Raw genomic sequence first — 11,621 nt, 5'->3', positions numbered from 1 at the left:
TTCTTGGGGAAGTCTGGAGCAGTGAATTACTTTACAAATGCAGATACTTAACACTTAAGTACTGTGTTCTCTTTAGTAGAGCAACAGCAAAACACACAAATGAAAAAATTCCACACACTGAAAACATTTTGTACTTAAAAAATAATCAGTACCCCCAAACCTACCCCCTCTCACATTGAGTCCCTCTGTATCTACTTTAGTATTGTCATCTGCCCTTTCAAGTCCTTTATCATTTCTAATAAATGGGTTTTTGTTTCTAAACTGATTTGTAAGAGCCTTTTATCGTTTGTTTTGCAGACATTTTTTCCCCTTTCTGCCTTTTGACTACTTCGTCTTTGTTTTAATCCTAAATCTGATCCACGCTAGTAAATAGGTGCGGTCTGACCTGACTCCAGAAAATCAGGCGAGGCTGGTTGGGTGGGAGGGTTAAAGGACACGGTAGCAGTAGAGAACAGTGACTCTCAAAAGGAAAACAACTATTGATTGTGCAAGACCGGGCATGCTTACCCTCCCGGGATCTTGGCTACCTACAGCTACTAGTACCCTGCTTCAGCCCGGCGCCGGGCGCGTCTGTTTGACGTCACCGACGCTCCGCATAGTTGACTCAGGCCGCGCAAACTCCGTGGCCGTCTACCGCGCGCGCAGAAGCGAGTTTTCTCGCGGCGCCGGAAGTCCAGAGCACATGACCGGGTGACAGCGCTCGCTGGGCTGCAGGGCTCGCTTTAGGTGTTGCGGCACGGGATGGCGGAGGCGCCTCCTGTCTCAGGTACTGTACCGGCCCTCGCAGGACTGGGCCCCTTTCGGGGAACGGAAATTGAGTCAGTGACGAGTCCTAGGGCACCGGCCATTCGTATCGCGAGAGTGGCACGTACAGGGGTTGGGGATAGTGGCTCGGAAGGGCCAAGCCACGCGCGTCGTGCGTCCGAGGTCTTAACCATCCTCGGTTGGTGATGAAGCCCGGCAGCTGGGTTTCCTAGGAGAGTCGGTTTGTCCCGCTGAGTCGATGTGGGTGTCCCGCCCTCTCCAGGGCTCTTCCCGGCCTTCCTAGGGCAGTGATATCCCACAGGCGGGCGTCGGCCCGTGACGGTGATCTAGCTCTCGACGCGCGGCGGGATTGCTCGCTGTGCTTGATATGCATTCGTGCGTCCTGGGGCAGCAGCGCGGGCGCGAGCCGAACACTCGTGGTTTCCAGTCTCAGCTTGCCATGAGCTCGCAATGTGAAGTCTCGTTTTCTTCATCTGTGATTTGGGAGTAAATAAGTCAATTAGTCTGAAGGTTCCCGCCGCTACTGTACGTGTTACACAATTGTTAGCTTACTTCCCCTCCCAGAGTTGTCTCAGTGTGTAGAGACAGCCTCATATGGCTGTTAATGTAACACGATTTCCAGTTACTTCAGGGTACCTTATATCTTTGTTTTCCCAACTCTTTGGACAGTGACGGAAAAGGAGCATTTTACATAGTGATCTCAGCGCACACAAATATAAAAACGAATCAAAAATTTCAGGAAGCAGTGGTTTTCCTTATTATCTCCAATACACTCTATACTACATATTTCGTTTGAAAAAATTCTTGTCACAACCCACTACATAATTTGATTTCATGATCCACTCTTTCGGAAAAACAGGGCAGCAATTTGCAGCATGAGGTTCGTGAACAGTCATTAATTTGAGTCTCAGTTCTGCTACCTACCAGCCTGTTGGGGCACCGAGAAACCTATATATGTATTTGTGTACTTGGTGGCAGGTAAAATATATTTGTTACCATGGATCTTGGTCAAAAACGTTGGCTAACACACTGCATACCCTAGTCCATTTTTTGTTTGTTTACCCTAGTCCTGATTTAGGTATTAATTCATCTTGGAGAGTGGGGACCACATTTAGCCTGGTGTTTTGTATTTCTCCCACTCACTCTTTTCCCAGATCCCCTAAATTGGACCCCTTGGTCTTCCTATCCTTAGGCTCATATCTGGCCCATTTCTGCACCATTCAGTGTTTGAAGCAGAAACGAATGAGTGGGGCTAGTTGTGAATCTTATTTTTGGCCTCTGGTGTTGCTCTCCAGGTTACAACCTCTGTCTCATCTATTGAGGCAAAGTCGGGTAATCCAAAGACCTCCCCACTTTGTCTCCTCTGCCTTAGTTCGCTTTGGCCTTAGTTCCTATTCCATGTTCTTATTTCAGCATTATCTCTAGCCCACACCTCCATCCTCACTCCAGTGTAATTCTATTACCTGCTGTTTTCCTGAAACACCAAGGGGTATCTTTCTACCCATGGATAGACTCTCCAGTGCCAATTTTGTCTCTGGACTTTATAATCTGCAGTTGGATTTTCCCCTTACTCTGCTCCACCCACCTGTAGGTCACCCACCATGGTGTTGTCTTGGGTCTCTAGTACCACTTGCACTATAGCCAAGCCTTGGGGATGAGATATCCTATTTAGTAACTTCAGCTGCTCAAAATAGTGAAAAAATAAAGGTGTCTCAGATTTTTGAGTCCAGTTTCCTGTGCCCTTTTCCCCTTCCTCGTATCCGTGAATGATCTGAGGGCTTTGTCCACTACTTCACATTTGGTGGAACACATACTTTATATGAATAGATGCTGCTCTGTCTAGATTCTCAAGTTGAGTCAACCCTTTGCTGGTTAACATGAAACACCCTTTGTATCCTTTAACCTGGCTATTCTGGACTACTTTACTGACCTTTTTTCTGCCCCTCTTACAACCTTGCTTCTTAAAGCAGGAGAAAACTACACAATACCTACTTGGTCTAATTTACCCATTCCCCCTTAAGTTCTCTCTTATGTATCTGGAACACCTTCTCTGCCACCTTCTGAATTTGTCTAATCCTCTTGCCATTTTGTAAGGCTCTCCAACCCCATCCTTAGAATCCTGCCTGTGTGAAAGCTTTCAGGACGAATCCTGGATTGAGTGAGAGGTTACCTTTATGATCTCGCTCAGTTCTTAAGTATATGTTTCTATGGTACCTGATACTCAACTTCTGTCAATGGAGTGTAATTTAAGAGCATGGTCTCTAGGGTCACATGGCCTGAATCCTGAATCTGCTCTGGAATACCCCTGTGGCCTTGGGGAAGTTACTCTTTACCGAGTCTCAGTTTTCTCATCAGGAATGTAAGGATTAAATAAATTAACGTATGCAGAGTGTTTAGAATAGTGCCTGGCATGTGTTAAGTACCTAATAAATGTTAGGGCTTATTATTAAACCTGAAACTCGCAGGCTGTGCACTGCAGCCTTTTGCGGTCAGGTCTGTTTCAGATAGTCTGTAATCTTAACGGCAATAATAAAGCACTATTTTAACCACTTTATACTTGTTACTAACCTTGCTTTAATCTTCATAGCAACTCTTTGATGTAGGGATTCTTACTATTCCATTACTGGGATTAAATAACTTGCATAAAGACAAGTGATGGACAGGGACTTAAATCCATCTCCCAGGCCCTGCTGATTCAGAGAATATTCTATACACTGCGCATAGTCTGACTTTGCTACTATCTGGTTTTGTGTCCTTAGGCGAATTGTTTTATCTTTGGACTTCAGGGACAAAGTTGACTACAAAGAAGCATGTGGCTGGTGGAGGTGGGGGATGGATGAGTAGGTTGAAGGGGCATAGGCCTAATTTTTGAGACTCTGGGATTCTGACTGTATTAACAGAGGTTATGTATGGAAAACCTAAAATACATTCCAGGGGGGATGAGATGGGATGTATTCTTCCTGCTAAGTACGTCTATGTGAAGTCTTCACTTAAATTCCACAATGACCCTTTGAAATAGTATTATCAGCTTTTGTCATGTATGTGGAAACTCAGGCTAAAAGCAATCAAATGATTTTCCTGAGCTAATACTATAAACTGGAGGGTCAGGCTTTAAACTGATTTGGGCTGACTCCAAAGCCTGTTAACTTAATATTACACAATGCTACCGTAGAGTTTTGAAAGACCACACGGAACCTGCCGATTGATGTCTCATCCCTGAACTGTTCGCTGACCTTACATTTCTCAATAGAAATAAACACATTTATAACTAATGCCTGATAGCCCAGGTGAACGGTTTTACTTGGCAGTTCAGCAGTGGCTGTTGGTAAGGCTGCCAATCAGTCTTCCACAAGCAACTTGAACCCACCACCTTCACAGAAAACAGGCCTTGTGCGGAGACTATTTTATACAAAGTCCTTAGGAAGATAACTCTTAGGTCTGGCGTACAGTCTTTGGGGCTTCATGAGTGACCAATTAATTTCTTTACTTACGTGTCTATTTCTTATGTCCTAGGTGCTTTTAAGTTCAATACGGATGCTGCTGAGTTCATTCCTCAGGAGAGAAAAAATTCTGGTCTGTACTGTGGGAGTCAAAGGAGACTAGATTCTAATAGAATTGGTAGAAGAAATTACAGTTCACCACCTCCGTGTCACCTTTCCAGGCAAATCTCTTATGATGACATCTCTGCTGTTCATCAGCACAGTTTTTATCCTTCAGGAAGCAAACCTAAGAGTCAGCAGACTTCTTTCCAGTCCTCTGTTACTAACAAATCTCTCAAGAACCATGGCCTTCAGAATCAACCTTGGCAGAAATTGAGGAGTGAAAAGCAGCATATCAGAGTCAAGAGAGCACAGGGCCTCATTGACCAGACCTCAGATGCACCTGGCCTAGAAAACGTGGCCAAGTCAGAGAGTGGGACAAACCTCAGAGAGCACAGTCCTTCCGAGAGTGAGAAGGAAATTGTCGGTGCAGATCCAAGGGGAGCAAAACCCAAGAAAGCAACCCAATTTATATACAGCTATGGGAGAGGACCAAAAGTCAAGGGGAAACTCAAAAGTGAGTGGGGTCACAGAATGACTCCCAAACCTGAGGAGGCAGGACCTGAAAACACCAAACCAGCAGGGGTTATCCACCCTGACTCTTCAGATGCTTCCTCTAGAAAAGTGGTAGCGGATGGGGCCAGACGCGGCGAGCAGAGAAGACACCCACAGAAAAGGTCTCCCTGGGAAGTGGAGGGAGCCAGGCCACGACCAGGCAGAAACCCACCAAAACAGGAGGGCCAACGGCATACAAACGCAGGGTCCAGAGACAACATGGCCTCCATTCCAAAGGATGATCTTAATGAGAGGCCAGCAAAATCCACCTGTGACAGTGGGAACTTGGCAGTCGTCAGCAGGTCTTCTAGAAGGGCTGACCCAGAGAAATGTGCTGTAAGGAGGCAGGATCCCCAGGTAGCATCTTTTCCCCGAGGCAAACAGAACCACATGCTAAAGAATGTGGAAACACACACAGGTAAGCCTACCTAAATGGTTGGAAATGTTTTCTTTCTTCCTTTTTTTTTTTTAAAAATTTTAATTTCTGAATTGGTAATACACTCACACAATTTAGAAATCAGAAAATATAAAAAGGTACCAGTAGAAAGTCTTTCTGTTCTTGTTCATCCTCTGCTTGGGTCCTGCCACCACCTGCTCCTCTTCCCAGGAGATGTCCACTGACTTAGTTTTTATCTATCATAAAAGTGAAAGTGTTAGTTACTCCATTGTGTCCAACTCTTTGTGACCCCATGGATTGTAGCCTGCCAGGCTCCTCTGTCCATGGGATCACCCAGGCAAGAATACTGGAGTGGATTACCATTTCTTTCTCCATTATATATTATAAGCAAGTACAAATAAGGAAAGTTTTTCTTAACAAATAAGGAAATTAGTAAGGGTTTTAAAAAGCACAGATACGGGTGATACAGATGTTTGGCTACAAGACTTTTTTGAATTGTCAAAAAACACAAGTAGGGATGGTAACATCTCTACTACTTCTAGTTCCAGCCTGTGCATCATCTCTTGTCTCCTTGGTCGCAACAGTTCCTGACTAATCTTGCCATCTCCAGTTTCTCTCTTTTAGTTCACTTCTTACATTAGCATCAGAAAGTGGTATTTCTGGGACTTCCCTGTTGGTCCAGTGGTTAAGACTTTGAGTTTCCACTGCAGGGGGCATGGGTTTGCTCCCTGGTTAGGGAACTAAGATCCTGGATGCCATGCTACACAGTCCCCCCCAAAAGTGATATTTCTAAAACACTTATGGACCTGTGTCACTCCCTTGCTTGATTCTGTTCACTTTTTCTCATCACCTACAGATTCTGCCTTACACAACAGCCTCATCTGCTGCTGCTTCAGCCCCCACCGCATTTTACTCCCTGGACTCTGGTACTGTCATCTTTCCACATGGTCACATATGTGGTCCCTTCTGTCTACACTAGCTACTAACTACTCAGCTCACTGGTGAATTCTTACTCATTGTTGCTCTATTGATTTATGGCTGTCCTGGGTCTTCGCTGCTGCTCAGGCTTTTCTCTAGTTGTGGAGAGCTGGGCTACTGCCTAGTCGCAGTGCTCGGGCTTCTCATTGCGGTGGCTTCTCTTGTTGCAGAGCACAGGCCCTAAGGTGTGCAGGCTTCACTAATTGCAGCTTCTGAGCTCTAGAGCACAAGCTCAACAGTTGTGGCACCTGGGCTTAGATGCTCCAAGGCATGTGATATCTTCCCAGACCAGGGATTGAACCCACGTCTCCTGCATTGACAGGTGGATTCTTTACCACTGAGCCAACAGGGAAGCCCCATACTCATTTTTCAAAAGCTATAGTTTAGTTACATGTCCAGAAAACCTTTTCTCACCCCCACAGATAGCACTGATCTTTGCTCGCCCTGTGATATGTCTTCCCCATCCACATACATGCTTCTCTTGTAGCACTTAGCTTCACCACTGGAAACCATCATTTGTTCACGTGTCAGTGCCCTCCACCAGTTGACATGTTCCTTGAAGGCAAAGAATGTACCTTTCCTTTCATTTTTATATCTCTCTTGCCTAACACAGGTCTTAGAACACAGTAGTTGCTCAGCTCTGACTGTTAGAGAGTTCTTCTTTGCATTAAACTGAAAACTTCTTTCTGGTAAATGCTTCCTATCCCCTCGTTTAGGTTCTGTCCTCTGGAGCTACACAGCAACTAGTCTCTCTCCTCTCCGCTTCCCTCCCACTTATGGCAAGTCAGCTCTTTGCAGTATTGAAGATACTTCTCATTTGCCCGGAGTATATATTTTTATCCAGGATCAATAGGTTCATTCCTCCAGCTCTTCCTCATGGACCATCCTGGTCTCCCTCCAGTTTAATGTAACATACAGCCTAACACACGAAGCCACCACCTGCCCAGGCCTGTTTTTACACAAGCCTAGTGATGTAGTTCTTGTCTGCTTCATCAGGCACTCCTTGGGACTTTGAGTGTGAACCAAGGCAGTATTATACCAGATTTGTTTTTGAATTCTCAAGGCTGGTTAATAGTTTCCTATTGCTTCATAACGAATTGCCACAAATGTAATGGCCTAAGGTAACACAACTTTACTGTGTCACAGTTTCCATGGGTCAGAAGTCTGGATACGGGTTAGCTGAGTTTCTACTCAGGGTCTTAGAGGACTGCAGTTTGGCTAGGGACAGTGTTACCTGAGGGATGGGGTCTTCTTTGATGCTCACTGGTTGTTGATAGGATTTAGTTCTTTTTTTATATATATATATATATTTTTTTTTTTATTTATTTGACTGCATATGTCTCAGTTGCAGCACATGGGATCTAGTTCCCTAAACAGGGATCAGACCCCAGCCCCCTGCACTGGGAGTGTGGTATCTTAGCCCCTGGACCACAAGGGAAGTCCTGGTAGGATTTAGTTCTTCATGGGTGCAGGATTGAGGTCCCCATTTCTTTTTTTTTTTTTTGGCAGCACCACGTGGCATGCAGGATCTTAGTTCCCTAACCAGGGATCAAATCTGTGCCCCCTTCAGTGGAAGTACAGAGTCTTAATGCTGGACTGCCAGGGAAGTCCCAAGGTCCCCATTTTCTTGCTGGCTGTTGGCTGGGGGTCACTCTGAGCTCTGAGGGCCGACCTGCAGTTCCTTACCATGTGGTTCTTTTCACATGGTAGTTTATTTCTTCAGGGCCTGCAGGAAGCCATCTGCTCCAGATTCTTTACATGACTTCTGTCTTTGATCACCAGACTCTTTAAAAAGCACTCAGTTGATTAGATCAGTTCCTCCCGTACTCAAGGGGTGATTATCCAGGGCATGCAAACCAGGGCTGGGAGTCTTGGAGGCCATCTCAGTTCTGCCTAATGAATCTGTCGTGGCGTCACATACCGTCATTTTCTTGAGACCTCTTTATTCATTTTTATTGAGTAAATGCTTTGTGCTAAGCACTGTTCTAGGTACTAGGAATACAGCACTAATGGCATTTACATTCCTGGCAGGGAAGACAGGCAGAAAGCACTTAAATATTCAGTCAGTCAGGTGATGATAAGAAATAAAATACAAGGCAGATAAAGAGGACAGAATAACAGGGGTGCCAGTTTACATAGGTCGGTCTCTTTGATGAGGAGGCATTTGAACAGAGACCGGAAGGAAGTGCAGAAGTGCGCCACATGGCTTTCTGGAGAAGAACATTTCAAGCAGAGAGAGAAGCAAGTGTAGATTGGGGTGGGAGGGACAGCGTTGTGAGCAGTGAAGAGGTGGGTAGGAGAGGAGGTCAGAGAAACTGCAGAGGCAGGGTTGTGTGAGGCTCTTAGATTTGGTTCTGACTCAGAAGATGAGAAGCAGCTAGGAGGCTGGGAGGCTTTTTGGGGAAGAGATGATCTAAAATGATCACCCAGCCTGCTGTATAGGGAGTAGGCTCTAAGGATGCAAACTGGCGAGTTATGAGGCTTTTGCAGCAATTCAGGTACTTGATGGAGATGTGAATTAAGGTAATAGTGGTAGAAGAGGTCAGAATTGCTTAGTTTCTGGGTGTGTTTGGAAGATGAAGTGGACAGAATTTATAGATAGATTGGTTGTTGGATTGAGAAAAACGAGAGGAGTCCAGGATGTTGTGTCTGAGCAGCACAGAAGGCGAGATACCACTCACTGCGGTGGTAATGCTTGGGGAGAGAAAGCGGTGTTTTTTTTAAAGTTTTTAGTTTGGAATAATTATAGACCTATAGAAAGATTGCAAAGGTAGTAGAGAGAATTCCCATATATCCTTCACCTAGCTTCCTCTAATGTTAACATCTTTGTCGAAACTAAGAAATTAACACTAGTACCATGGTGTTAACTAAACTTCACACTTGGTGGGTTGTTTTTTTTTCTTTGCAAGGCTTGCAGGAGCTTAGTTCTCCAACCAGGGATTGGACCCAACCCTTAGGCAGTGAAGGCAGAGAGTCTTAACCACTGGACTGCCAGGGATTCCCCCAGACTTTATTTGGATTCACCAGTTTTTCCTTTAATATCCTTTTTCTGCTCCAGGATCCAATCCAGGATACCACATTGCACTTAATCAGGATGTGTCCTTTGCCTCCTCCAATCTATGACAATTTCTTGTTGGAAAAGGTGTTTTTGTATATCTTTTGTTTTGTCTCCTCCTTTTGCAGGAAAGAAAGAATTTGGTTAAATTTGTTAGAATTAAATTGTCTACTGGACAATAGATCTGTTAGAGAGTCAGATATAAAATTCAGGGAAGAGATATGGACTAGAGACTTAAATTTGGGCATTGTCAGTGTACAGATGGTGTTTAATGGACTAGAGGAGGTCACCTAAGGTGTGAGTGCAGTTAGAAAAAGAGTGAGGATGGAGCCTACTTCATCCTGGCTGTAAAATGAGCATCCAGTAAAGGAAGTTGTAAAAGAGTAAACTGAACTAGGAGGTGAAACGTTCTAAACACCAAATAAACTCAAAGAGGAGGGAGTGATCAGTTGTGCGGAATGCTGTTGATCAGCACAGAAGGAAGACTGCATACTGACTGTTGTATTTGGCAATCTGAAGGGTGTTGGTCTTGCTAAGAGCAGTTTTAGTGGAGTAGTAGAGATGAAAGCTTGATTGGAATGGAAAGAGAGGCTCACCCCAGATATGCCTCCACGGCTCTTTGAGAGCCGCCTTTGTTCACTCTCACTCTGCTGAGAGAGCCCAGCACTGCCTAGTCCTCCCAGCTGTCTGGATCCCTCATTGCGGTAACGAAATCCCCTGTGTCCTCAAATTGTTTCAGCTGTGCCCCCTCTTAAATGACCTGTGGCCTCCTCTCGGGTGACGCCTTTCCTTACAACTTTAGAGCCTGCTCTTTTCACTTATCCCACTCACCTTAGTTTCTGGAAGATAGGAAGAGCACACTCCTTCCCCAGGGTCATTTCTACACTATTTTTGTTCTACCTTTGTATCATTTGAAGCTAATGCTACAGAACCTTTTCTCTCCATCACCTTCCATGTCTCATCTTTGTCATCTATTAGCCTCTAAACCTCCCAACCCTCATTTATTAATGCATCCAGCCTCTATCTTTTCTCTGCCCCAGTGGTTTTCAAGGTATACTCCAGATCAGCAGCCATCAGCAACACCTGGGAACTTGTTAGAAATGCACATTTTTAGACCTCAGACTTAGTAAACAGAAATTGTGGGTGTGGGGCCCAATAATCTGTTCTTTTGAGAAGCCTCCAGGTGATTCTCATGCACTTTCGAGTTTGAGAACTACTGATGTACCATAAATCCTGCTGTTGTTCTGAGTGGCTTCAGTGGTCATGTGGGTTTTCTGATCTTGTCAGCTGAAGTGACCTGCACATCCGTTCCTCCTCCACATCCACCACCAGGGAAGTGACCCTGGGGATGCCCCGTCTCTGCAATCCCAAAGTCCTGTGTGCTGCCTTCTGACCACAGCCTCCTGTGCTTTTGGCTCTCCCAGTCTCTTCCACCCACTACCAGTTCTGCCAGTTTCCTCTCCTCCTTCATTCCCCTCTTCAGGCTGGACCTTACTGTATGCCATTTGAAGTGCTAACCCTTCGGCCAAGACATTTTGAGGAATCCCGACCCTGGCTGGTTGCTGCATCCAGCTTTTCTACCCGGTTTGGATGACAGAACGCTATTCCAGGAAATCGTGTAACAGCACAGACTTGGTGTTCAGTCACCCTCTGAGTGAAGCCTTTATTTCAAACTCTTGATACTGCCCCCACCCGCCTCTCGCTAATCTCTTTTCCTGGCTTATTTTTCTCCGTAGCACTTGTCACTATTTGATGATACTGCTCATTTTCAATATTTATTTGTTTATTGGCTGCCTTCCACCACAAGATGGTAAACTTCACGAGGGGAGAAGACTCTTTTCTGTTTTGTGCACTGTATATCCTTAGTGTCTAGTATTGGGTTGGCCAAAAAGTTCATTTGGGTTTTTCATAAGATGTTACAGAAAAACCCAAACAAACTTTTTGGCCACCCCAGTACATCGTTGGTTCTCAGTGAATATTTTTAAATAGTGGTCTCCAGCTTGGGCTTCCCCTGGTGGCTTGGTGGTAAAGAATTCATCTGCAGTGTGGCAGCCACAGGAGATATGGGTTCCATCCCTGGGTCGGGAAGATCCCCTGTAGGAGGGCACAGCAATCCACTGCAGTACTCTTGCCTCGAGAATCCCATAGACAGAGGAGCCTTGCGGGCTACAGTCCATTTGGTTGCAAAGAGTCAGGCACCAGTGAAGTGAAGGAGCACGCATGTACGCTCGCTCACTCCATCCAGCTCAGTTGGCTTTCATTGCCCACTTCCCCTTAAGTGACCTTGGGCAGCTGTCCTTTCCGTTTTCATTTAAGACTACTACAAACCCTT

At 45.3% G+C, this 11,621-nt stretch overlaps 1 protein-coding gene across 3 annotated transcripts in view; it reads left to right on the top strand.

Moving 5' to 3' along the window:
- Positions 1–593: 593 nt before the first annotated feature.
- NFX1 (nuclear transcription factor, X-box binding 1) overlaps positions 594–11,621 on the top strand; it is a 66,612-nt gene continuing 55,584 nt past the window's right edge. For 2 of the 3 annotated variants that reach the window (XM_010840125.1, XM_010840124.1), the window contains exons 1-2: positions 594–766; positions 4,279–5,277. In XM_010840125.1, coding sequence (XP_010838427.1) covers positions 742–766; positions 4,279–5,277 — 1,024 coding nt within the window. In that variant the 5' untranslated portion in view covers positions 594–741. The remainder of the gene's footprint in view (positions 767–4,278; positions 5,278–11,621) is intronic. The other variant, XM_010840126.1, reaches the window with a different exon arrangement.

Source organism: Bison bison, unplaced genomic scaffold (genome assembly GCF_000754665.1).
Source record: "Bison bison bison isolate TAMUID 2011002044 unplaced genomic scaffold, Bison_UMD1.0 scf7180017864141, whole genome shotgun sequence".
Lineage (NCBI taxonomy): Eukaryota > Metazoa > Chordata > Mammalia > Artiodactyla > Bovidae > Bison > Bison bison.
This window is presented reverse-complemented; position numbering and strand designations above follow the sequence as displayed.